Here is a 27,234-nt window from a genome sequence, read left to right as displayed (position 1 = left end):
AACAAGGGGGATGGGTTTTGGTCATTTTGCTAATACGTGGAGTGGCATCCACCCGTCAAATCGCCTGCTTGTTTCTCGATAGAAGTTATACTGTAACTACTTCCTAAGTCCTTCATAATTACAAAGTTATTACCCCTTTGTTCTCAAAAATTTGGTTTTGTTACCCTGTATTTACCCAATAATTACAAAAGAGCTATACCTTATTTACACTGTAGTTACACTGAAATTACAAAGTAACTATTTCATAATTCCTGCACAATTACAAAGGTCTTACCCCATAGTTCCCCAGAATTTAGTTGTTATCCTGTAATTACCCCAAAATTATAGGAAAGTTACATTGTAGCCATACTGTAATTTAGGGGCTATAAAATAAAGTGCTACCCATTTTCTTTTAAGGCATAAACTTTTTTAAGATGAAACTATCTGATAAATCATTGTGATGGACATAGATATAGATTCTCTGCATGCTCAAAATGTAGAAGGGTGGGCAGCTCTGTAGAGCATTTGTACAATTCACAGATTTGTGGTGTTGCCAAATGAGGCAACAGCAATCATCTCAGCCCATAAGAAATATCCCTTGAAGCAAAAGCTGACATTAAAGGAGTGTACATGTAGGAAGCATAAAACCACTCAGCCACAAAATATTATGGTCTAAGACTTAATGTAATTGTTAAATAGGGTTAGTTTGTTAAAACAAGTGAAAATACTGTACTGTACAGTGATAGAGACTTGGAGACTGATAGATCTCACCTGCAGTGCCATATGCAGTATTTTGACACTGACATTGAAATGCATCTTGAAACGGGAAACTGAAATGCTCGTTCATTAATTTTCCTCATTGCGACTATGCATGTCCAGGAGGGTCAGGAGCTGATCCAAGAAAAGCCAGAGCTGCGGTCAGTGGTGCAGCAGAAACTGGAGGAGATCAGGGAGTGCTGGTCCGACCTGGAGAGCACGACCAAGGCCAAGGCCCGCCAGCTCTTTGAAAACAATAAGCCCGAGCCGGCAGTGAAGAGCTACTCAGATCTGGACAACCAGCTGTCCCACCTGGAGCAGCAGCCCCCCCAGCTGGAGCAGGCACACCATCTGCCCACTTTCAATGAACAGCTCCAGAAATTCCAGGTAAATCCCAAAGCAGGTAAATCTCAAAAATTCAGTGCACTATATTGCATTGAATCTGCTCCTGAAACCCAGTTGATCCCTTACTATATGAATTTTTCCTTATGTGGTGATATTGTTGATCACAGCTCGAGTCATGCAAATATTTCCTCAGAGTCAGAACTGCTCAAAAGGCAGAGATGATAGTATAGAGATGTGAAGTGGGCGGAGCTATAGGCTCCAGAACCACTTTTCCCCACTGTTTTTCCCCATTTGGACTCTTAACTTTAACAGCTGTATCACTGAACACAGTCATCAGAGTTGGCTGGATTAATAAACAATACTACTGGGTGATGTTGTGGCTGTCACTTCTAAATGTTTCAACTTTGTTTTTGAGAAATCATGTTTTTCCATCAGTTCAGTGTGTCAAATGCCACTAAATACTACAGCACAAAATACAATGAGCCTCATCAATCGCTGTTATGGTGAAGATGCCACCTAAAGCAGTGAAATATATTCACATATTTTCAATATGATACTATATTGTATAATGTTATATTGTATTATATTGTATATTATATTGTCTGTGGTTACAATCAGGAACATCATAACTTCGATTCCGATAAAGCTATGTCGTTCAACCTCATCCTCACAAGCAACAGAATTTTAAGCTCAGTAATTGCCTGTCACTGATTTATAACAAAAGTAGCATATAAGTACAGGAGATCTTCATGGCCATCTAAGTGTTAAAAATGTTCAAACAGATGGTCACTTAGTATTAAAATTGGGAAAATGCATTGGATTTTTTTCTTCTAGAGCCCTAGCCGCCCCAACTAACCCCACCCACTTCTCAACTCTATTGGTTAAATTTCAGTGGGCACAGCCAAGGAAACTGCAAGGTTCAATAGCTGGAAAAGAAAGAACTCTGGTCAAAATATAAATGATAAAAAAAATAAATGATTTCTTTCTTTCTTTTATAACATAGCCTTCAGACCTAGCTACCTAGCTACAAGGCTTGTATCGCTCATTTGAACTTGGTTTGCAGGCTAGGCTAACTAGCAATTATAGCTAATTTGTATTTTTTGCTACTATCAGCAACATTAGGCTTCATTATGTTAACTACACCTTCCTTTTTTTCCACATGTTTCAGTCTAATTTTACTTAGCCAGCTTTTCTTTGGCTCTGCCCATTCATGTTTAACTCAACCAAAGAGATTATTTCTGCCTCCAGAGCAGTTCTGCCTCAAAGAAAACTCCAATCTGCCTTGATAGAGCCAATGTGCTTGACATATACTGCAACTTACTGTAGTTTATGTAATCTTCCTCAGCCCTTAAGTGTGTCCACAGAACCCATTGTTTTGGCATGTTTTTACACACATGGTTCACTGGCATTAAAGAATGCAACATATGCTTTGTTCTTAAAGCAAGGCAACCCATTACATAACAGCGAAATGCTTAGATAAGAAAATAGCTGATGTGCTGTGTGTTTTGCCATTCTTCATCTGGCTTTAACGTGACCTTACCCTTCCTTCCGGCACAGACCATGGAGGCTCAAATAGGGGATTTTTATAAGGATGTTGGAGAGCTGGGAAGCTTGCAGGGGGTCTGCCTACCCCAGCGAGGGCTGATGGCAGGCGACAGGGAAGGCGGCGAGCAATCAGGCGTAGTAGAGACCCGCATCGTTCGCCTCATTGAGCCCCTGAAGGAGAGACGCCGCATCCTGCTGGCTTCCAAAGAGATGCACCAAGTCGCCCAGGACCTGGAGGATGAGATAGTGAGTGACACACTTCTTTCTCTGAGATTTCCACTCTTTCCACTCGCTCTTTCTCTAATCCCATACATGAGAATGCCTCCATTTGAATTTCTACATTCTTTGCAGAGCTGTACAGAAAATTGATACATTGTAATATTTTTCACAATACTGTTAATTCTCTAGACCCTTGTATCGATATGTATCGTTTATTCACTTCATTTTCATATGTCATGACATCTACATTTTACTGAATTTTGTAAATTAAGTGCATTGTACTCATTATGTGTTAATAAATTGGAATGGGAATTCTGAATGAAATCGTTTTGAGTCAGTTTGTCACCTCTTTTATCTTATATTTTGCATGTTTTATTAGTCTAAGCAGATGTTATGCAGTAGATTGTATTTTAAACTCAATTTATGCATGTTGAGTAAATTATTGCATATTTTATTGTGAGGTCCTGGCCAATACATAACCTTATACAGCAGTTAGAGTTAGTATCTTAGCATATACTGTATAACAGTATCATCTATAAATGGATATTTTTTTTAAATAATTAGAATCTAGAAGAATGTAATGAATGCATTATGCCAATTATGTTTCTCTTTTGTATAGTTTCCTTGTTTAATACTGTAGATACAGTACATAAAGATCAGAAAAATATACTTACTTGACTTTTATTTCTTGCATAGCTGTGGATTCAGGAGAGGCTTCCCGTGGCCTCCTCTAAGGAATATGGAAATAACCTTCAGAGTGTACAGCAGCATGTGAAAAAGAACCAGGTAAGCATCAGAAATAATGTGTTATTAATACCAGCCTATCAGCGCAATATCAATGTCCCGTATGTTTTTTTAGCTGAAATGTGACCTTGGTCCACACAACCTTAAACCCTTCCTCTCACTGGTCCTTCAGACACTCCAGAGGGAGCTGACCGGGCGGCGGGCGCGAGTTGAGGAGGTCTTGGACCGGGCAGGGATCATTGCGTCGCTGCGGACACCCGAGGTGGACTTTGTGCGGGAAGGGGCGGGGCATGTCCGTCAGCTGTGGGAGGTGTTGCGGTTGGAGGTGGAGAGGAGATCTGTGATGCTGGATGCCGTCCTGCAGGCTCAGCAGTACTACAGTGAGGCGGCTAAGGTGGAGTCTTGGCTGTCTGGTCAGAAGCTACATCTTGTCAATGAGGAGAAAGGCATAGTACGGACAACCTGGCTCTCATATAGACATTTGCTTGCATATTAGTGGTGTGCTGACATATGAGGATAATAATTTATATAATTCCTCTACTTTGCAGGATGAGGCAAGCACCCTGCAGCTACTGAAGGGCCATCTGGCCCTGGAGCAAACGGTAGAGACGTATGCAGAGACAGTAGGCATGCTATCCCAGCAATGCCAGCGCCTGTTGGAACTGGGACACCCAGAAAGGTGTGGCCTTACACAACCTAACGCATTCACCCACACAGCAGCATGTCCTGTCTTGCAGTATACTCATTGTGGAGCAAGGAAGGAAAAAATATAGAAAAAATAGTCTGTGCTGTAGCAATCAGCTGGAAGGCCCCCAATGACACAGTTGAGAGGTGAAAAGTCAGAACCATGACTGGTGTGGTTCACACAAACACAGCAAACTTATAAAAGCTCTGGCATGGATACACCAGTGGAGTTAGAAAAAGTATCATAGAGGAGTCCCGGAGGTATGTTCAAGATATTTATGTTTTTTTTGTCACTGTGTTTCTATTTGAAACAGTGAGCAGATCACCAAGCAGCAGTCCCATATAGACCGGCTGTATGTGTCTCTGAAGGACATGGTGGAGCACAGGAAGACCAAGCTGGAGCAGCAGTACTGGCTCTATCAACTCAACAAGGAGGTGGAAGAGTTAGAAAAATGGATCACTGACCGTGAGGCGGTGGCCAGCTCCACGGAGCTGGGCCAAGACCTTGAGGATGTCACGGTCAGTCCTTAGATAAACACGATTTTAGCTGTTTATGCTAACTGCAGGATTTCTTAAACATCCTCAGCCTTGGACCCAGTTGATGATTTGTAACCAAATGCCATGAGCCAGTGATCATTTAAGTTAATGTGAGACAAATTTTACATCATCCAACCAAATGACACTGCACTTTTTGATTTGGTAATTATTAGACATATTTTATCACTGTGTCATGTTAAATCTCTGAATGCAAGACGGCCTGGTAGCTCACCTGAGCACATACCACATATCAAGGTTAAGGCCTTACCACAGCAGCCTGGGTTTGATTCCAGACCAAGCCCTTGCTTCATGTTACCTCCTCTCTCTCTCCTGCCTTTCCTGTCTCTCTCCACAGTCACTATCAAAAAAAAAAGAGAAATGCCACAAAAAAAAAAAAAACTCTGGCTGCAGATAAGTAATTACAAAAACAAAAAAACTGCTTGTTGTTTCAGCAGAACAAAAAGAATCAACAGATATTATATGTCATGTACAGCAAACTGTGCACACACTTTTCACAGCTTAAACATTTCCGCAGATGCCAATTTTATCTATAAGATAAAATATCTATATTTTATCTATATCTTTTATCTATAAGCCAAGCAACTAAAAGAAAATGAAACACATTTAAAAGCATCTCTTTGATATTTTATATATATACCAAGAATATCACTGCATGATCATATTGATCTTAATATTTTTTGGTCTTTTATCTTAAAATGTTTATAGCTTTTGTTCTCAAAAATAGAATAATACTCTTTCAGTGAGACATGTGAGGGTGTGGGCTGCACCCAGCTTCATTCAGACAAGATGAACATTTCAAATCACAAAAAGGATCAAAATAATCTGTTGGTGGTTTAGAAGTTAGACATGTCATTCTTCCTGTCTATGCTTCTCCTGTGTTTTCCAGGTGCTTCAGGAGAAATTCACCAAGTTTTCCTCAGAAACCAACAGTGTCGGCCAGCAGAGACTGGAGCAGGTGAATAAAATGGTGAACGAGATGATCGACTGTGGCCACGCAGATGCAGCCACCATCGCTGAGTGGAAGGACGGACTGAATGAGTCCTGGGCTGATCTCCTGGAGCTGATGGAGACCCGCAGGCAGATGCTGGCAGCATCACACCAGCTACACAAGTTCTTCACTGACTGCAAAGAGGTACAGTCACAGCTAATACCAATCTATAATTTGATTATACTATGCTCCTCATTGCTGTTTTAAAGGAAGACTGTCTGGCCTGTTACATGTGGCTTCTATTTTTAAAGTCCTCGTGATGATCACGCTGTCCTGTGTTGTAGGTCTTGGCTCAGATCGCAGGGAAGATGAGGCAGCTGCCAGAGGTGAGGGCGTGCCAAGCCAGCATCGCCAATCCAGCCACCCTGCAGAGACTCATGCACTCCTTTGAGCATGCCCTTCAGCTGTTAGTCGCACAGGTGAGAGCTATGGCCTCTGTCTAATCCCATCAGTCCCTCAGTGTACTGGTGAAAGATGAGTGGATATGTCATTTTCATCACAACATACAAACTGTATCACAGACTCTATTTTCACACTCAAAGTTACCCATTTATTGTCCATATTCTGGTCAAGGTTTTGTTAGAGTTTAATTGCATACATGAATGATGCCCTGTGATTGAGTCTCTCAGTAAACTAGTTGACCTGAGGTCTCCAGCCCACAAAGACAATCCTGTAAAACAGTCCAGCAGCTAAATAGTATTTTTTTTTCCCTGTTTGAGGTTAACCTCGTTAGCAATAGCAATAGTAATAGTAAGCACTGTTTACTGCTATATTTTTTGTTGAGCCATTTCGCAAATGGCAGAAAGAACTAGGATGTTTCCATGCCACTTGATATTGGAATAAACAAGGCATATTATTGGGATTTCTCATGATCTGACTAAGAATCTAACCATGTTACTGCAATGTTATTGTAACCAACTTGTATTGGTTACAATATTATATCGGTTACAATTGTAACCAGATTACTTGGGTAACCTATAACAATTTAGCTCTCTGTGTATGTAAACATAAACACTGTACTGGTTCTACAAGCCTGTATAAAAGAAAATTTATACTCTTGGTATCTTATGATCAGGTGCAAACTGTCTGGTAAGAGAAACTCAAAAGAGTATATAAAAAGTTTGGTGATGTTTTCTTTGGCGCTGACTTTTGTCCTGGTGGTGTTGTAAAGGAAGAGTTTGTGACTACAGGTGAATTGGAGATACTAAATGGCATTTAGTTGTGAATGTGTCTGCCCTGCGATGGACTGGTGACCTGTCCAGGGTGTTTCCCCACCTTCCACCCAGTGAGTGCTAGGATAGGTTCCAGCACCCTCATCACCCTATTTACTGACTTGGAAAATAGGGATGAATATATCTAAAAATGACTGCATCATAACTATATTATTCAGTATAAACACACACATCTGTGCATTACTCTGACTGTACTGACACTGATTATAGTGTGATGAAGCCACCAACTCCCGTCATCCTATCTCGGTGCAGGTAAGGCAGCTGCAGGAGAATGCTGCCCAGCTGAGAACCATTTATGCCGGAGAGAAGGCCGAGGCCATCATGGTGAAGGAGCAAGAAGTGATGGAAGCATGGAAGGAGCTGCTCAGCTCCTGTGAGGCTAGTCGTGTCCAGGTCACCTCAGTGACCGACAAAGTGCAGTTTTTCTCAGTGGTGCGTGAAAACCTGATGTGGATGGAAGGCATCATGGGCCAGATAGGATGGGATGAACCCAGGTAAGGCAACTACCATGTCTTTAGTTAGTTAAGCTTTGCATCTTTTTTGGTCTTCAGCATTGAAAAGTGCAGGAAACCCATTGTATGTGCGATCTAGATTTGGAAAGCGCCTTCTGTGGTTCAATGTTCATTTGAGCTAAAAATCCCTATGGGCTTGCACAGTATATTGTACAATCCCTGTAGACAGAAGATCATCACTGCGTCGTTTCGAAGTAGGCTGCTATGCCACCTTGACCTAATTTCACATGACATGTTATTCAATTTTCTACGTAGTGTAATTGCAGGCTATATATTTTTCTCTGTAATCACTGTCATTTTTTGCACTTTTTCTAACCAGTCTCACAGTGTAACATACTCCCAGCACCTCCACACTTGGCTTGAAATCTTTGAGAGACTGGTAAAAATGTAAATTCAGGACACTGTCATCTCCACTTGCAGGGTCTGCTGACACCATTTTATTCAGAATTCACTCTAATTTTGCCACACATACACACACACACACACACACACACATACATACACACACACACACACAGGTGCTGGGAGTATGTTACACTGTAAGACTGGTTATATATATGTATATATGTATATACCTAGATACATGTATAAAGACAGACCTGCAAAGTGTACAGAGAGATTTTATACTCACTGTGGGTATAAGCATTCACTTGTGGTCTTTGTCCATTAATCTCTGTGTCCTGGTTGACATATCCTGCCTCAGGGATGTAGCGGCTCTGGAGGTGATGATGAAACAACACCAGGAATTGAAAGCCAAGATGGAAGGCCGCAGCAAGACCATACAGCAGTGTGCCGATCTAGGCAAGATCTTGCTGGCTGCTGGCAATCCTGCAGCCGAGGAGGTCAGGCTAAGAAACAGTGCAACACATTAGATCTGATGCATCATAAGAATATATAAACCCCATATCATTACTTTGTCAAGATGCCAATGTTCTAGCCATATATTGTTGTGATCATGAATGAAATCTGTCTGTCACCACAGATTAAAGAGAAGTTGGACAGCCTTCTGACTAAGCAGAAGGATCTTGCTGAAAAATGGGACAAGCACCAGGAAAAGTTACAGCACAGTGAGTAACTCAGAAGACCACTACATAGGAGCAAAATGAGCTCTTTATACATCAAAAAGTTAAATGTTAAGTGGACACAAACTGTAGATGGTTTTTCCATTTTGCTATTTATTTTGCTATAGCTCTTCTTGTTTGAGCAAACACTACATACTTGCTTGTGAATATGACTTAAAGCCCATGGTGGTCATCCAGATTACTATCTTTTGCATAAAACAGTATGTTAGTGTGTGTTAAAATGTGCAGTGATTGTGACTGGGCTCTGTGTCTGCTGTCCCTCCAGAGCAGGAAATGTTCCAGTTTGCCCAAGAGACAGTGAAGGCAGAGGCCTGGCTGAAGGCCAAGGAACCACTGATCACCTCCAAGGAACCAGAGGGAGGAGAGGCCCAGGCCCAGACAGACGAGGTTGAGCAGCTCATCCTTCGCCACGAGGCCTTCCGCAAGGCTGCCGTAACCTGGAAAGAACGCTTCAGCTCCCTACGCCAGCTTTCCGCAGTAAGCCTGCCTGTAGATAAATGTTCCATCAATACAGTGGCGGCAAAATTTAGTGCTGCTACAGAAAAAAAAAATTGACCTTAGGATGTCTCGATGGCTTACCAGGCAGGGGCGCATGTCATGTGCTTGCAGCATTGTGGGCTCAAATCCGGCTCATGACCTTTACTGCATGTTGTGCACCCTCGCTCACAATCGCTCACCCATTTGCACTGTCATGCTCCACTGTACTCTTGCCAGTAAAGCAGATTTAAAACTATTTTGAAAAGAACATTCCTGAAAACATTCCTGAAAGTTGGTTTTATTTCTGCTGTCTTGGATCTATCATTCGTTTGCATTCAGCTTATTGTCAGTTTATGCCATGCTATCATTTATTCAAACTTTATATTTTAGGCTGAAAAGAAAAAAGAGGAGGAGAAAAAGACTCCACTCTCCAGCCGAAGGATGTTCCCATTGTCTTGTCTGACTCCCAGTGTTTCTTCAGCTAGTGCTACCTCATCTTTCTTGAGGCAGACAATACAGGCACATATTGAACCCAAGCCGTCACAGACCAGTCTAGAGCTGGGTGCCACCCCTGCAGCCCAGAGATTGTCCTCAACCTTAGCCAGCTACACACCAGTTATAAATGGATCAGGCTACCATGGACTGGATCAGCCATGTGGTGGGAAGTTGGAAAGTTCCCCCTACCTTGGGATGAACCACCAGGTGGCTGGGGGTGGAGATGGCACCAGCTACCCACCAATGAACCCCCACAGCAGTGGAGGAGATGCCTCTAGTTACCTTGGGATGAACCATCAAACTGGTGGGGGTCCAGAGAACTCTGGTTATCTTGGACTGAGTACTGGGTCTGTGGGTGGTACTGGCCACTTAACACAAAACCACCAAGGCAGTGGCGTGTTAGGAAGTTCAGGTAACTTAGTTCAGCAGCAAAGCAGTGGGGTTGTGGGAAGTTCAAGTTATCTGCCACAACAGCAAAATATGGGCAGTTCTGGATATTTGGCACAAACGCAAAATATGGGGAGTTCTGGGTATTTGGCACAGCAGCCTAATTTAGGGAGTTCAGGATATTTGGCACAACAGCCTAACATGGGGAGTTCTGGATATTTGGCACAACAGCCTACCATGGGGAGCCCTGGATATTTGGCACAACAGCCTAACGTGGGAAGTTCTGGATATCTGGTACAACAGCCTAACATGGGAAGTTCTGGATATCTGGTACAACAGCCTAACATGGGAAGTTCTGGATATTTGGCACAACAGCCTAACATGGGAAGTTCTGGATATTTGGCACAACAGCCTAACATGGGAAGTTCTGGTTACCTGCCGCAGAATTATCCGAGCAGTGGGGGTTCAAGCTATCTGGCACAAAATCATTACAGCAGTGGCAGTCTAGGTAGCTCTGGTTACCTTGCTCAGAGTGGTGGAATCATGGACCCTAAAATGGCGTATGCGTGGCAGCATCTGAAAGCCGACTTCATGCAGCCCAGGATAAACCATATCCACAAGGCTGTAAACCCCCTCCTTGAAGCCAGCAGAGTGCAAAGGGAACAGTTCGGAGACATCCCTATGGCAGACATGATAGGGCCAGAGTCAGGGCTCGAGCTCCTCCATGGCCGACTGCAGAGAGATCCCCGTGGCAGTCGCTCTGACCCTCAGATGGACCACTTGAGGCGAGAGAGGGAGTACAAGCTTGGCAGACAGACCTCCAGCGAACAGGAGATCCAGGCCCGGCTGAACGAGCTGCCATTGATTGTCCGTCAGGAGCGCTACCGGAGGCGCCTGGAGAGGCAGTCGTCCAGTGAACAGGAAGGAAGTGGCAAGCCGAGGCTGCAGAGACAAGACTCGAGTGACCTGGAGGGCTCCATTAAGGATGGCTCGGGGTAAGTGAATGAGTCATGTTTGTGACAGCAAAATTCAAATGTTCATTACGAAATTGGTCTTTACAGTTTGCCTAGTCAGCACTGTCCAAAGGAATCCTATTGCATTGATTTTAAGGTCACGTATTGATTGTGTTAGCTGTTTGGGTGACTCATGTCTGTTGCCTCTGCAGGGAGAAGAGATCTACCATGGCAGAGATTGTAGAGCAGGTCCAGGAGAGAGAAGCAGCAAATGTGAGTCACAGGATCTTGCATTGAGTACATCACAATGATGTTGTCTAAACTCAACTATCATTGTGTCTCCGAGTGACATTCTTCTCTGTATTTGCTTTCTCAGGCACGAGGAGAGCCCTATAGGCCTTCTAGCAGTCTCTCAGCACCGGTGACTCGTTTTGACGGTCGTCCTCGAGCGCGAGACCGCCCCAAACCGAGGAGGAGGCCCCGTCCTAAAGAGCCTGAGGAGACACGGCGCTCTCGCTCAGCCCCAGCAACTGGTGCCCCAACAACACCCCAGCCTCCCTCACACACTGCCCATAATGAAGGCTTCCTCTACCGCAAAAGGGCCACCACCTCTGACCTTGAAATCCAACAGAGGAGCCCCAATAGGTATGGCTATTTGGCCACCATCAACAAATCACACAACAGACAAAGTTTACAGGGGCCACATTATGGAATAAAATTGTAACCATATATCTTGTCTTATCCCTGAATTAAAGCAAAGGAAAATATATATTTTGACATGACAAAATCAAGTCCTAAATACTTGGTTTCCTGTTTTTAGGTTTACAAGTCTACTATTTTAGTTTTGTCCTACATTCTACTCATGTCTACTTATGCCAACATATAGGATTAACTGAAAATGGCATTGTTTTGCACCAAAGACAGACAGGCCAAGACTACATGGCTTCACAAGCTTGATATAGTAAGACATCAACATGCTTTTTCTGTTACTAGTCTCACATAGCCAGACGTATCTCCACACTTTTTCTGGTTGAACCCATTATCATTCTGCTACTAGGGAAAAAACGCTCTGGCTTGTTTTTATTTTTATTTTTTTATTATTATTATTATTTTTAAGCAATCACAATTGTCTTGAGTGGTGCCAAGCCCAGGATGTGGCAATGCTGCCGTTGCAAACTGTGTCTGCAGGTAGTGGAAGGGGAAGAGAATTCCAACTGAAATAGTCAGCCAATGGCAGGCTTATAGCCACATCTGTGAGTCAGACTACTGTTAGGCCAGTACCCTTTCATCCTTTCAACAGCTGTTGTTCTAGAAAATATCTTGGAAAAAAAAATGCTGCTCATGCAATCATGAATGTAATTTCTTTCTGCAGAGAATGTTTTTTTGATAGCTATTTGCTTAGCCACCTATCTAATGCCATTTTGATAGCATTATATTAATCAGACACATGTTGTTAGCTAATCGGACATGTGGCACAAATAAATAATAAATAAATAAGCATAGCTAAATTTATTGGAACCAAACCAATGTTCAAGGAATATGGCAGTGCTAAATTTGCACCATGGCTCTGGAAGTAGAGCGGTCACCTGGTAATGAGAGGGTTCGTGGTCGGATCCTTCCACAGAGTGTGTTGAAGTGTCCTTGAGCAGGACACTGAACCCCTAACTGCTCCTGATGGGCAGCTTGGCACCTTGCATGGTAGCCTCTGCCATCAGTGTGTAAATGCATGTGTGAATGGGTGATTTTGAGGCAAATATTTGAAACACTTTGAGTGGTTATTGTTGAGACAAGTACTACAAAAATGCAGCCCATTTACCATTTAGCTAAAACAGAAAATGTCTCAAGGTAGAAGGCACTCAAGGTAGAAGGCATGATGTTTATCAAAATAAACATCATATTGAATGCATGTGAAAGACATAACAACAGAGATACTGTCCCTCAACAAATGTCAGTTACGGGTGATTTATTTTCTTTTATCTGGCTGAAGATATGTTTTTTGAACATCCCCCACAAGTCACTGGCAGAAATATATCACACGAGTTCCAATATTAATCCCTGCCTCTTTTGCCATTCTTGTTTTCCAGCAAGTCTTGGGTGAACGTGTATTGCGTGTTAACAGAAGGAAAGCTGACCTTCTATAAGGATGCAAAGAACCTCACCACGACTTACAATGAAGAGCCTCCCCTCGACCTCAGCCACTGCTCATTTGATCCTACTATGGGATACAAGAAGAAGAAAAATGTCTTTATTCTCAGGTAAGATTAAGCATTGTTTTATTCTCACTAATTTAAAAGGCAAATAATGTCAAAGGGTTTATTGTAAAAGATATAGCTCTTGTTCCAAATTTGGCAAAGTGGACAAATTTAAGATTGTACATAATAGAAATAGAAACATGAAAACACAGAAAATCAAAATATGAATGCAGAATTAGATTATCTATTAGAGATGTGATAATGGAAGATTAGTGCGGAAGGAACTGACAGTGTCTCACCTTTTTCTCTGCAACAGAATAAACGATGGAAATAACTTTGTATTCCACGCAAAAGATGAGGTAAGAAGACTAAATTGAAATCATGCTTGAGTGTTTTGTTTCCATTATTAAATTATAGCGCACAACAGTGGATCTGTGCTAACTTGGTGGCAGACATTAGGACGTTTCTTACTTTATAATGTGCTGTATGAGAGATCCATGAGAGACCACAGCTCTGGGAGATGTCTGTGCCTTTAGGAAAAGTCCTGTTGTAGGTGATACATCTCAGGTGCATGGGCTCAAATTGTAGACAAAAAACCCCCTACAAAAATTGGCAAGTTGATAACAAGAGGAAATGTATACACCAACTGAAGCAGAAATGAGCAGAATTTATTTACATGAAATGCAAAGGTGAATGAAAAATGCTAAAAAAAATATATATATATATATATGTATAGAAAAAGAAAACGCTCTGGCCAGTAGATCATCATCACTTCTCATCAGTTTACATAGTTTACATTTCTCTCTATCAGAGAGCAAGAGCTTGTTTGTTTCTTACAGACTGCAGCTCTTACCAGTCTTCCGTTTTTTGGGGGATAAAGATCCAAGAATCTCAATTCATGGTCCTTCATCATCTTCACTGTTGATATTGCATAGTACCACATTTAAGAAAGCCACATATCATATTTCCACCCATGCAATATATGCAACATCACCACTTAGTAAACAGAAAACTTAAAAAAACGTGAAAGTAAAAAATTAAAAATTTGAAAGCATTCATTGTAACATTGTAAATTGATAGTAATGTGTCAGTCAAATATTATTTTTAGATGGTAGACAGACATTACAGTCAAGACACCAACAAATACTTCTTGATGAGATTTTATGGTGTATTTTGTCACTCTTTATGATATTTAAGTGGAGCTTTTCATTAGTCCAAGAAATCATCATTCTTTGGCTACTGTATGTGAAAACACGGGATACCCTTTTTAGTGGGCTTTTCCTTATGTATTTCTCTGTTGGTTTTTGTAGTAAAATTAGACAACAGAAAATGCACTGTTTGTGTTTTCACGCATCATAACAGCTGGGAGTGGGATGATTTATGTTTTCTTTGAAACCTCAGGGAATAACTCAGTGCAGTCCATAAATGGGACATACAGTACATTCCCTACTGTGCTTGCGTATTCAAGTGGAGAAACTACCCCACACCCTAAAATAACATGAAGTGACGTAGAAAATACCTGGTTCTGTTAGCAAGGAAGACATGTTAAAGCTGCACCAGATACTGGAGCAGGGGGTAACTTTTTTTTTTAAAGTTGTAAGCACTTCATTACAAAGATTTCGGGTCTAATGACCTCAGTCAGTTGCACCGCTTGGACCTAAATTTCTTCTTAGTGGCTGGTGTTGGTGAAGAAGATGAAAAAATATTTTTGCAGCAGGCCCAGCTTTCTCTAGACAGAGTGGTCACTCACTTTTGTTTGGGAGATGATTTTTGTATTTCAGTCTTAAGTTTTGATTCATCGCTTTCTAGACATGGGGAATATGTCTCGCGAGTGTTTACTTGACACTTTGTCCCAACACTTGAAATCACCAAATACCATGAATCAGCAGTGTCTCGATTAGGTTTGATGAGATTCTCTTTTCTGCTACAGCCCCCCTTTTTGATTCAGACTGATACGATTTCTGTATTTCTACACAAAAATATGAGTAAAATAAATTTGAAAAGGAAAATATTGTACAAAGCCCAAACTACAAAATGAAGTGGTGTGAGGAAGTTATTTACATGAAAGATGACCTCCCGCTTCTAAGAGTGCTGTTTCTGGATGGTCTCTTTAGGAGGACCTGAAGGCTTGGACTTCAAACATCACCACCTGTATAGCCGAGCATGCGGCCATGGCCAAGTGGGACAAGCCAGGCACCTCGTCCACGGACCCTGACCGCTCGGAAAGGAAGGAGAAGTCGGAGGGGGATGCAGACGCCAGGTCAGAGAGATCTGAGCTTGTTGAGGGCGAGGAGAGGTCAGAGAAGGAGAGATCAGAGAAGGGGGATGGCTCGGAGAAGTTAGACACATCAGAGATTGCCGACAAAGTGGAGGGCGGGGCGGGGGGCTCCAGCACGTCTGGAAAGAGCAAATGAGGAGCCCCCTGTTTGTTTTAACTTTCCCCAGTGACAGCGGGAGCAGGACGCGGTGGGCAGGAGAGACGGATGGAGAGCATGTGCAGCTAGGTTTGCAGATCCTCGGTCTTTCTCTCCCGCAGAGCCGGAACATACTGAGACCACGGTCCTCTGACTGACTGTTGTAACTGTGACAGACTGATCTCTCAGCCCCTCCCTTTCACCCAGGCAATACATCAGTGCTTGCATTGTGCCCCCTGCTGGTAGATAAGGAGGTTGGCCAAGACAGACAGACAGACAGACTCCACCAAGCAGTCCCAGGAATTAATCACTGTCACGTCCCATCATCGATCATTAATCTCTTGGATTCACAGCATCTTTCTGTATGTATCTTTGACCAATAATGTAATGCTCTGTCTATCTAGACAACCCAAGAAGTGGTGAATGAAATGTTTCACAATATTAAAAAAAAGAATATATATATATATATATATATAGATATATATATAAAAGAAAAAATGTTTTTTGAAGCAATATACTTTTTTTATTTCTTCTCTTTGTTAGAGAAAGAAAAAGGGAAAAGGAAACAAGAAATAGTTGCAAATGTGAACTCTCTGATTTGTCACGTCCACTTAAGCTTATTCCCGACAGTTCTGCACCTTAAACACGCGACACATCTGTATACTAATCATAATGACATTTAATCCCATCACATGGATGTCTTTGAATCATGTGGATGTAATTGAATGCTGGCATTACCCACCTGAGTTCAAAGGTGTTAATCAACGCACATTTATGATTTTATTTTGATATTATTATTATTATTATTATTATTATTATTATTATTATTATTATTATTATTATTATCATTATTATTATTATCATTATTATTATTATTTGTCCCACTTTGATCCATCAACCTCAAAAAAAAAAATCATTAATACCCCAGGTGTGTTCAAACTAACACTAAGCCTGCGACACAATGCCTCTGTAAACATCACACACATCACCTAAAATCAGAACATTGCATGAAATAGTCTAATAGTGCACCTGTTGTTACACTTATGCCTTTGTTTTATGTTCTTGAAATAAGTTGAGCAGTTAATGGAATTGCAATAATTCGGTGTGAGTGGGGAAAAATGTCATTTGCAGTCATGGTCCACTTCTTAAAATCCAGAGTAAGTTTTTTGAAGAAAAAAAAGGCTTGTCTTCTATCCACAGTAAGCATGAGAAGAAGGGGGAGGAGTGAATGAAGAAGCCGTGTGACCTCTCTTCTGTTTGTATTGTGTTACTGCAATATATTTTTGACAGATTGTTATGCTCTCAAGCAGTGAAATGTCCCACCGTTGAATTTGTGGCACCCAAATTTGTTTAACCCCAAAAACAGTTCAGCTGAGAGTTAACTACTCCGCCTCCCCCATGCCTTTCATTTGAAGTTCAAACTGATTGGAAACCTCTCAGTCAGAGACGAGATAAATGTAAAACTGTCATGATTCAAGTCATAAATTGTAAATACCTATCTTTGTATGTATACCGATAAATTCTGTGCTCTAATAAAACAATACTCTGAACTGAAATGGGCAAAATTAAAACATTTGTATTAATCCACATAAGTGAAATAAAAAGAATTACCGCACAAATATAATATAAATGTCTATTCCATTTAAAGGAAAAATATGCAAATTAGGAGTCACTATTAAATATCATAGTGTATATAAGTACACCAATATCTAGTTGTATTAAACACCTTTTACCAAGGAAGAGAGTGCAACAGGACATACTGTAGGTATGCTTGTTGTATTTTTTTTTATGTGTACCATTTATTCAAATAGGGATGTTATTGAATTCAGGAGGTGCCCCCAGTAAGAACCTGGTATAGTAGATGAGTGAGTAGCCGGTATGTCGGTGAGAGATGTGCTAAATGTGTTTATTTCTTATCAGTGAAAACCAACCAGCCTGGGCAGTTAGGTTCATGTTGCTCTGGATAATCCAACTATTGGTGGTGCAGTTTGGCAAGACAGCACAAATCCAAACTGTCCTGTGGCCACACAGATGAAGAGGAATCAATCCATTTATAATTTGTTTCTGTCATGTATGGCAATTAGCCGTACATACAGAAGTACAATGAAGGTTTTCTTAAGGTAAATACAATGTGGCCAGGAAAATAGAAGAAATGCACAACCGATATTCACTGAAAACATAAGCAACAGTTCGCACTTTTATGAAATGTCCTTTTGGTTGTAAACATGTTTTTATTGTTTTGTTTTGTTTGTGTGTTTGTTTGTTTTTGATTTCCATCCTGTCAAATGGCACCTCAAATAGTAAAAACCAGACTTCCTAACAGTCTTCCTTATTATCAACAGACCAAAAATAGTCTCTATATTTCAAAGTCTGTTTGACTCGTGATGCAGCACTATTTGAATTCACAGACTTTAGGGATTGTCGTATCAGCGTATGTCTGCACTGCTGCAGCCTTCAAATTAGTCCGACGAGAATTGAATAAGCTATGTTATGATGTAAATGTTACGTTGATTTGTCAGCTCACAAACTGTTTTCAGTGGTTATCATAAGTGCCATGTCATGCAATGCTGCTGAAAAGAGTGGTTTCGTAGAGAAAACGATTGGTTATTTGAACACAGATAACTGGCAGTCAGCCTGTCTTTGCAATACATTTTTATCACTGAAATAGGAGCTATAGTATTTTCATGTGGCTGTAATGGTTCTCATACTTCGCTGCTTATGCTTGATATTTAGTCCACATCACCATGTGCATTTTAAGTGTTTTACTCCCATCACTTTTATGAAACACACAGGGGATTTTCTCTCCCGCTGTTTTAAGTACCATTCTACATTAAATAGGCAGCATAAACCCTGACTGTAGAAGAGATTGTGCAAACTCTGTTTCCTTCATTGATGGTCTTACAGTGTGTTTGTCTTTGTTACCTTACATTACAAGTTGCTGCTATGACATTAAATAAACCTCCAAACTTGCTGATGCAAACTTGACGTGGACTTGATGTGGACATGCGCCCCCCCACCCCTCCACATATTGGTCTGACTCATGATCAAAACGATATGCTCCTCATATTGAATCCAGTGTCTGAAAACTGTATTGAATGTCAGGAAGGAAATCTGGGTGAATTTCAACTCAATTACACATTCTGGGAACCAACAATCAACATTTACCATTTACTACCGCTCTCTCGGTATACATGGATGTAAAGGTGAAGATTTAAAGGTGAAGATTTCCTTTTGAAAAGATGCACTGTCATCACCACCGACATCATCAGGTAGCAGCAGGATTGATTCGCAGTGACTTTCACATGATCAGCTCCATATACTCTATGCTAAAGCCTTGGTGCTTCCTACCTTATGGAACAAGTTTTGTGGGTCATACGTCAGGTGTAATAGTAACATATGTAGGTATACGGCATTGTTATGTAAACACACTCAACTGAAGTAGTAATCGAAATGTTGAAAAGTGTCTTTTTTTAATAACATGAAGAGAAACTGACTGTGTCCTCCACATCTTAAAGTGTTAAGCGCCCCCCTTGGAGATGAACTATATCCTGAAGCTCTAGCATCTGCAGGACTGAACCATTGGTGGATATCAACTGAAGGGCTGGTCTTTTCCAAACTGTGTTTATGTTAAAGGGGTTATCTAAATGCTTCAGATCAGTACGCTTGAGATACTTGCTTCTGTACATACAGTAATTGGTACAATACAAACATTTTTATGCTGTATTTATGGCTTTCTTATAGCAATCAATGAAATGCTGAAACTCATCAGAGCTACATGCAGTTTTCGATAAAATGTGAGTGGAAATGTGAATAATTGATGTGAAAAAATAAAAATACTAATAAAAAAATGAACAAAAAAAATCATGCAACTTTTGTTTTGCACTAAAGTATCGCCCCATGCACAGTGTAAAACATTAGTGGTGATGCAGGGTCTACTCTCTAAGAAAACATACATGTATACAGTATTGCACAAAGTCTGCACAACTCGATGTATGTTTTAAGAATGTACATTTTAATTCTGATTTGTTTATTGAAGTGACTGAGAAACTGCTGCCAATATGTGTCTGTGGAAATATGAAATATGGTATTGTCTCATAAAATCTGTTCATCCCTTAATTTTGCAATTGTCTTTTTTTTCCCCCCTCTATTGTTGCAGGTTTAAAGCATGAACCAGTAGATTGGGCAAGACGGATGTCGATGTTCACAGTATTCTGGCATTTTCCAAAAAAAAAAAAAAAAAAACACTGATTGGCCAGGGGGAGCACTACAATTATAGTCGTGCCATGACATTCAAAGAAGGAATAACACGTAAAACATGAGCAGCAGTTGAGGCTGTATTGAGCTAAACGATACTTGGTGGATCATATTTATGCAAAAATTTCCAAATAATAATAACAATTCAGAAAAGGTCCGAAAATCTGTATTTCAGTAGTGGCCCGGTATTGGACTCCACCTGAACACTTATATGATTGGTTATTTGTACAAACAGTAATAATCTAATAATCAGTAGTAATCTCTTCTTGAGGGGACAAGCTTTTTTAAACTATGTTAACCCAACAGAAATGGTTGTTATAACACACAGCTCTGTTTTACTGCAGTCACTACATATCTGACAAATGTGGAGCTAAATCTCCCAGCCTCTAGATGCATGTTAAACTTTTTATAGCTCTCATGTCAGCTGTCAGTGCCAGACGTCAGCCCAAACTGAACATGAAGTTATTTGAGCCCATATTTCTAGAAATATTGTTATTTTGGGAAAAAAAAGAAAAAAGAAAAAAAAAGAGTAGTGACTACAGAGAGTTGTATTTCAATGCATAGATTTGAAGTTGTCATACTCATGCTGAATCACTGAATTAAAACATGGAATTTTTTTGCATCAGTGTTTTAAAACAAATCTGAAATGGAGTGCTACAAGCCATGTGACACAGCACCTTGTTCATTACCTCAGTCAAGGATCAAGCCTTGTCCCCATTAAAGCAATGAGCATGTTTTTTTTTTCTTCCTGTAGATAAAATGGACTGTTAATGCCCATACACTGTGGCCAATGTGGCTGGCAAAGTGAAGAGTGAAGTTAAATTGAGCATGCTTCAATGAATTCAGTGGCAAATTTGCAGCCACTGAACAAGAGCATGTTCCTTTTGAAGAATGAAGAGACAACCTCCGGGAAGCGTTGGTTGTGACGCTCTTTTATTGTGAAAGCGCACAGGAAGTGCTGCTCTTGTTGTTCCTGTCAGCAGCGGAGCAGCGCCCCTCGTCCTGCTTCCTGAAAATGGCCAGCTGGGGAAGAGTCGCTGCTGTCCTGAGGAGCTTCCTGAGGAGCTGGCCTCGGTCTCTGGGGGGTGCGGGACTGTACCGAGCCGTCGGCCCGGGGGTTTTAGGTTCTCTAGTCGGAGCCGGAGCGATTTGTTACCATCGGTATCATGCTAACAGCAGGACGTCGCCTTTTGCGGTCCACGCCGAGGAGCGGACTGTAAGTAAACTTCACATAGCGTCGGTGCTGACTTGAGACAGGGTGCTGGAAAAGTCTTGAAGTGTCCTGTTATTGACTTGTGTAAACACCAAGGCCTTGAAAAGTCTTGAACAGGGTCTGTTGCAGTTGTTGAAGTCTTATTTCCAGTGTTCATGTAAGTAAATAGCATAACGTGAAACAAATAACTTGATTTTGATTTGATTTTCCTTTACTCCCCCCACCCCACCACCACAACCACACACACACACACACACACACACACACACACACACACACACACACACACACACACACACACACACACAAAATAGTGGTGGCCCAGTGGTATTTCTTTAACCAAGCCACTGAGCGTCAGTCAGAGTGGTTTAAATGTCCATACTGTTTTGTGTCTGGTGCTGTTTCAGGAAGCTGCACCACCCCAGCTGTCAGCCAGAAAGATGCGCTTCAACCAGTTTGCCTCCATGGTGTATGAAGACGAGCCCTACATGACCCCGAGGGACTTCCTCTTCTCTGTGATGCTGGAGCGCGAAGACCGTAAGCATCAGCCTTCACAGCCTCATCTGGTTCTGATCTGGTGTCAGAGGCCGCAGGAGGACTTGTAGTTTAGTCGAGGGCTTGCAGGGAAGACCCGCCTCCCTCTGCAGAAATGTAGATTGCACAGTCTCACGGCCTGCCACTGACAGATAGGACAGGGGCATTGCAGCCGTTTACCCGCCTCCATGACTACAAAACACCTTAAGCAAGCTCATCACAATACTCCATTTCCTCTCCCATTTTAACCCTTGAGGTGAAGCACAGATCCACACTGACATATAATTAGTGCATCGCTAGAGTAAGCACCCAGGTGACACCATGACATTGTTGATGTTTAATAGGAACTGTAAAAGCTATTAAAAAAAAAAAAAAAAGAGCTAGACAGGAAAGCAGTATATTTACATAACACAAACAAGATCAAGTGCAAGAGGTGGAACTGAAAAGAAGGTGTGTTGTAATGACTCACTCTGCAGTCAAGACTCTGGTGGGAATGTCTTTCCACAACCAGGCGGGGCAGGACTGCAGGTCCCAGCAGGGAAGGGCATGCTCAGTATCCAGGTAGTAGAGGACAGGGAGCAAAGTCAAAGTTGGAGGTGCAGAGCTCTTTGTAGCCTTTGTAGCACCCAGGTTTGATAGTTGACATGTGCCAGTAGCCCAAGTCAAGAAAAAAGAGTGACATGGGAGAGGATTTGTGGAGGTCAAAATAGGAGGGTCGCAGCATCCCGTATGCCCTGCAGGCTGGTCAAGTGTCCATGTAATAATGCTGCAGTGCAAAGTGTATTATTCCACTTGGATACCTGCATTTATTCTGAACTTGTCACTGAGCAACTGGTGTGATGATTGTATGTAACGTTTTCTCTTTTCTCACGTGTAGGGAAGCTGCAAAAGAAAGTTTTAACCAAGGAGGTGTGTATGTATTTATGCTGTCGATGTGTGAAACAGTGAAATTGAAACTGCATATGTGGAGCGCTCTTGTAGGTGTGCACTTGATTGTGTTGTGATTTCTCTCTCGTCGGCTTCGTTGCAGGAGGTTAATAAAATGTTGGCTGCTGCTTCGAAAGCGCGAGGTGGCAACAATCTGTTCAGAAACTTTGGAGACAACGGTGAGTCGTCAGGGTGTTAACAAAGATCAGTGGTGGTAGATTAGGGCAATTCCAATCAGTGTGTTTGTGTGTGAGTTACCTAAAAATGCCTTGTTCCTTGCAGGGTTAATATCCTACACAGAGTACTTGTTCCTCCTGACCATCCTTACCAGTAAGTTGTAGACTCCCAAACCTTGCATTTTACAGTGCATTACATGGTCTTCCCCAACTAACACTGAAATTGTTCTTTATTTATTTATGCCATCTCTGATTTGGTTTTGAGTGTTGCATTTTCCTCAGCTTAAGTACTTGAACAGGGCTTTTTTCTGTGGTTTGTTCTGTCAGCGAATCTCTTTATTTTGGCTGAACTTGCTAATGCACAAGTTGCGATATGCTGCTTTTCTTCTCTGTTAACGTTGGACGCTTCCGTACCTCACTAACCAACCTTATTTATTATTGTCAAATTCTCCAAGCACGGACAGAATCCACATAACTGAACTTGCATTGCTGTTTCAGAGCCGCGCACGGGGTTTCATATTGCATTCAAAATGCTTGATATTGATGGCAATGAGCATGTGGACAAAAAGGAGTTTCTCAAGGTAAGGCCCGCGAGGATTTTACTTGGTGTTTAATATGATTGTTGAGTCGGAAGATAATATTACTGTGTTGATACACTCAGTTATAATAATAATAGATACTGATCTGTAATGTTTAACACTGAAGCACTGCAGTCATGGGAGCACAGGGGTGTGATGCTGTTGTTTTAATTTGTCTGTGCACACACTTACATTTCAAAATACCTTTAATGCTGCCACAAGTACTGATACAACCAGCGTTGTAAGTATGGATCCGTGGTGCCAACGCCATATGAAAGGTGAGGCAGAGTTGGACTGCTAGCTGCTCAAGTCTGTTTTTCATTTGCCATGTGTTTGCTTCTCTGCAGGCTGAGTCACTCCCTCAGTTTAGCTTGTTTATTCAAACGCAGCTGAGAGTTTTGTATGGGTTCCAAGCAGACTGAGTTGAGAGGACTTGCTTCTGTCTAGAGGAGGCTGAGGCCAGTTTGTCCAATAGACTGCATGTTGGCACGTTGTGCACCCCTTGCAGTATTTTCATTTTCTGGCTTGTTTGGCAAGCCTGAGGTCATCCAATAGAGTGGAACTGCATGACTTACCATTTGCTCCAGTTTTAGTCTGTTGTGTTTCAGTTTCTACATAGAGGAGCCTATTACCAATATATTCATCTGTTTCTTTTAACATTTCTTGTGGTAGTTCAGAAAGGTTTATGTTTGCTAAAAGTACAAGAAATCCCGTATTTAATTTAATTGTTTAATAATTGTTTCTTGTGCCTTTTATTGAAGCTCAAGAAAATAATTGGGAAAAGAAAAGACAGAGTTCCTAAGGACAGCATGGAGGTTTGTGCCTTTTTTATGAGCTTGTAACATCATTACTTACCCAGAGAGTGTGTTATGAGATTGTGGTCCTTTGTGTGTAAAGCCTGGCCAGTACAGTTTCTTAAGGTAGAAGCTGCATAATAATCTTTCATACTCCCTGCATGTTGAGACTTGGAAACAGTTGAAACTCATTGTTGTACTACAGAGAGCAGCAGTGGAGGAGGGGGACGGCGTTAACACGACACTACAGGCCTTCTTCTTTGGGAAGGACGGACAAAATAAGTTGCAGTATCAGGACTTCCATAAGTAAGTAATGCTCCTCTGTTGCCAGGTGTTTGCCTGTTGTTACTCCCCCCACCAAATAGAGTCTGTAACTTTGTAGATTTTGGATTTCGAGGAAATACCAAATACAATCAAGGGTACAGTTTGTCAGATTGTTTTTACCTCTACTTCATCTAATGCCGCCTCACCCTCCTCTTTTCTCCCCGAAGGCCAGCTGTTTGGTTGCACTGAAAAATCCTTTGGTAGCAAGCTAAGTTATTTTGAACTTGACGAGAAATTTTACACTAATAATCATATACACTTGAAACTGAAAATAACTCCTTCCTGCTTTTGAAACCAATCACACAGCGAAAGAGGCTCAGTGGCATAATTTTGTCTAGTTTTTCTCCTCTTCTGATTCACAAACCTCAGCAAGGCTATTGTTTCGGTATTCAAACAGGGTGTCTGCAGGGCCTCAAAATGTTTTAACATCAATATTAAGCCTTAAAAGTCATTAAATAATTTTAAATTTGAGTTTAGGAGGTCTCAGTTTTAAATATTTTATCTGGTTTAATTTATACATCTGTTTCTTTTTGTCAAAATTAGTCACATTTGTCTATATCCTTGTAATCATTTCTGATTCTATAAAACACTAAGCCTACCGCCTGCTACTCTTACCTGGTAGAAAAATGCTTATTCTAAAAAAACTGTGCTCACTTTATACTTAACTGTAGAAGGAAATCCAAGAAACCCTTGTATTTACCTGGCTGAAATTCTGTGTTTTTTCTTTTTTTAAAAAAAAAAAAAAAAAAAAGCCATGATTAGATTTATTACAGTAGCACCTTGTTATCTAACATAAAGAAAGCTGTTAAAACATGTCACAAAATCATCTAATTACCATCCACATTCCCACCTAAAACTGACCTCTGTGCTGGATTTAATATACTACTACTTACCTGCAGTGCTTAAGGAATAGATAATTTGTCCAAAAAACAGTCTTTAATTGTTTAAAAATCATATCAGAAAGGTCTTAAAAAGCACGTGTGATGCACGTTTGTTGTCCAGGTTCATGGAGGACCTGCAAGCCGAAGTTCAGGAGATGGAGTTCCTGCAGTTCTCCAAGGGCATGGACACCATGCGAAGGGAAGACTTTGCCGAGTGGCTGCTACACTACACCAACGCGGAAGACAATGAAGCCTACTGGGAAAACATGAGGAAGAGGATCCCCGCAGGCCAGGTACAAGCACCGCAGTGGTAAATCCAGGACAGCAGATGAAACATAAATGTCATGAAAATCCCACAGTTGACCTAAAAGTGAATCTGATCCTCTCTTGTAGAGTATCACATTTGACGAGTTCAAAGCCTTCTGCCTCTTCAGCAACAATCTGGAGGATTTTGCCTTTTCGGTGAAAATGATCAGTCAGTCTAACCGTCCAATAGGAATGGGTAAGGCTTCTCTTGCTGTTTTCATTTCGCCTCATATTGCGAGCGTGGATGGGAAACACTTGCATGGTCTTCCCCTTAATACAATATTCATGGCCAGACTCTGTGTTTTTTCCCTCCGTGCCATGCAGCCCAGTTTAAGCGAGCTGTGAGGATCGCCACAGGACACAACCTGTCAGAGAACGTGCTGGACACCGTGTTTAAAATCTTTGATCTGGATGGAGACAACTGCCTGAGCCACAAGGAGTTCATCGGTGTCATGGAAGACAGAGTGCTGCGGGGTCTCAAGGTGAAGAGTGGAGCCATCATTTTTCTCTTCATAGATGTAGATGAAATTTACATTTTAACAAGTCATTTAATCTAGTATTGACTCCTAAAATATTATTTTTCTTAAGAAAAAAGTATGCTAGAATATCTGTAAATCTTAATATCTAGGATTATCATCTTGTGTAAATGTATTTTGACATAAGACAGATCATAGCGACTAACACTGCAGTGTCACTTATGAATTGTTGAGAGAAGTTGATTTCCACCGGAAAAAAATGAATCTACCTCACCATCTCACATTTTATTAATTTAAGAATGAGGTTTTACGGCTCAGTGCTACATCCAGTTACTTGTTAAAATGAGCACTATTCAGTCTTATTACTTGGCATGTGAAGTAACACAATGGCCATAAGGCTGACTTTTTAAGGCATTTCAGCTACATGGTTTTAAAATCAAAATATCTTAATATGTAACACTTGTATTTCTGAGCTGTAGATCCACTTTGAGTCTGGGATTTCAACTTGTCTGTGCCAGTGCTGTATGACGTGTTAAATTCGATGCTGTCTTACCCTCAGGTGCGGCCTCAACATGGCTTCTCTGGCTACTGGAAATGTGTGAAGCAAGAGACCCTGAAGGGAGCCCAAGAGGCCCTGCGGGACAGCGGTTCTCCCTTCTGAAGCCCCCTGGTGTTTTGGAGCGGCTGCAGCTCGAGTGCTTGATGAGACGATCAGACAAACCACGGCCCCGCTTTGCATTTTATAATCAAACAAGTGGTGAGCAAGACATAAACAAATGCAAGGAGAGGATTTACACCACATTCAACGCACATATGTTTACAGATCAACATGTCTGTGCAGAATGTTGGGCTGCAGTGGAAGCCTGTGAGAACTAGGGGTGTGGTTTGTGTTTACAATTTTTTTTTTTTTTTTTAAGATCTGAACATAGCTTGGTGTGGTGTGCTGATCTTGGTATTTGATCACATCATGCATGTAACTTTGCACTGTGAGCACATCTTTTGTTAATCGCATTCAGTGTGTTTACAAAACTGGTTAACTGTGGTATGGCCTAGCGATTTGTAGAAAAATCCAGTATCTATGCATGCATGTTTGGTTTGTGGGTTTTTATAGCAAACTGTAAAATAAAAGTTTTCTCTAAAAAAAAAAAAAGCTCAAAAGTGTGGTGTTTAACATACTTCTGGAGGTGAAACATTAAATATTCAAATAGT

The 27,234-nt window shown here is 41.2% G+C and overlaps 2 protein-coding genes across 2 annotated transcripts in view; both read left to right on the top strand.

Moving 5' to 3' along the window:
• sptbn4a (spectrin, beta, non-erythrocytic 4a) overlaps nt 1-16,013 on the top strand; it is a 29,253-nt gene extending 13,240 nt beyond the window's left edge. Inside the window, exons 2-19 of the mRNA XM_030069140.1 lie at nt 859-1,122; nt 2,638-2,871; nt 3,541-3,630; nt 3,761-4,039; nt 4,137-4,267; nt 4,587-4,791; nt 5,717-5,962; nt 6,103-6,237; nt 7,303-7,544; nt 8,266-8,404; nt 8,545-8,629; nt 8,910-9,121; nt 9,512-10,998; nt 11,169-11,229; nt 11,333-11,601; nt 13,041-13,211; nt 13,465-13,507; nt 15,263-16,013. Coding sequence (XP_029925000.1) covers nt 859-1,122; nt 2,638-2,871; nt 3,541-3,630; nt 3,761-4,039; nt 4,137-4,267; nt 4,587-4,791; nt 5,717-5,962; nt 6,103-6,237; nt 7,303-7,544; nt 8,266-8,404; nt 8,545-8,629; nt 8,910-9,121; nt 9,512-10,998; nt 11,169-11,229; nt 11,333-11,601; nt 13,041-13,211; nt 13,465-13,507; nt 15,263-15,562 — 4,593 coding nt within the window. The 3' untranslated portion in view covers nt 15,563-16,013. The remainder of the gene's footprint in view (nt 1-858; nt 1,123-2,637; nt 2,872-3,540; nt 3,631-3,760; nt 4,040-4,136; nt 4,268-4,586; nt 4,792-5,716; nt 5,963-6,102; nt 6,238-7,302; nt 7,545-8,265; nt 8,405-8,544; nt 8,630-8,909; nt 9,122-9,511; nt 10,999-11,168; nt 11,230-11,332; nt 11,602-13,040; nt 13,212-13,464; nt 13,508-15,262) is intronic.
• A 4,767-nt stretch (nt 16,014-20,780) lies between these two features.
• Nucleotides 20,781-27,181, top strand: micu2 (mitochondrial calcium uptake 2). The gene is made up of 12 exons (XM_030069345.1): nt 20,781-21,032; nt 21,437-21,566; nt 22,441-22,472; nt 22,594-22,669; nt 22,773-22,820; nt 23,165-23,247; nt 24,006-24,059; nt 24,244-24,344; nt 25,365-25,536; nt 25,637-25,745; nt 25,874-26,031; nt 26,585-27,181. The coding sequence occupies exons 1-12, from the start codon at nt 20,832-20,834 to the stop codon at nt 26,684-26,686; spliced, it is 1,266 nt and encodes a 421-aa protein (XP_029925205.1). The 5' UTR covers nt 20,781-20,831; the 3' UTR covers nt 26,687-27,181.
• Nucleotides 27,182-27,234: the final 53 nt, after the last annotated feature.

The sequence above is a fragment of the Myripristis murdjan genome, chromosome 14 (genome assembly GCF_902150065.1).
Source record: "Myripristis murdjan chromosome 14, fMyrMur1.1, whole genome shotgun sequence".
In the NCBI taxonomy this organism is placed as follows: domain Eukaryota; kingdom Metazoa; phylum Chordata; class Actinopteri; order Holocentriformes; family Holocentridae; genus Myripristis; species Myripristis murdjan.
The sequence above is the reverse complement of the archived record's forward strand: the minus strand, read 5'-3'. Positions and strand labels throughout refer to the sequence as shown.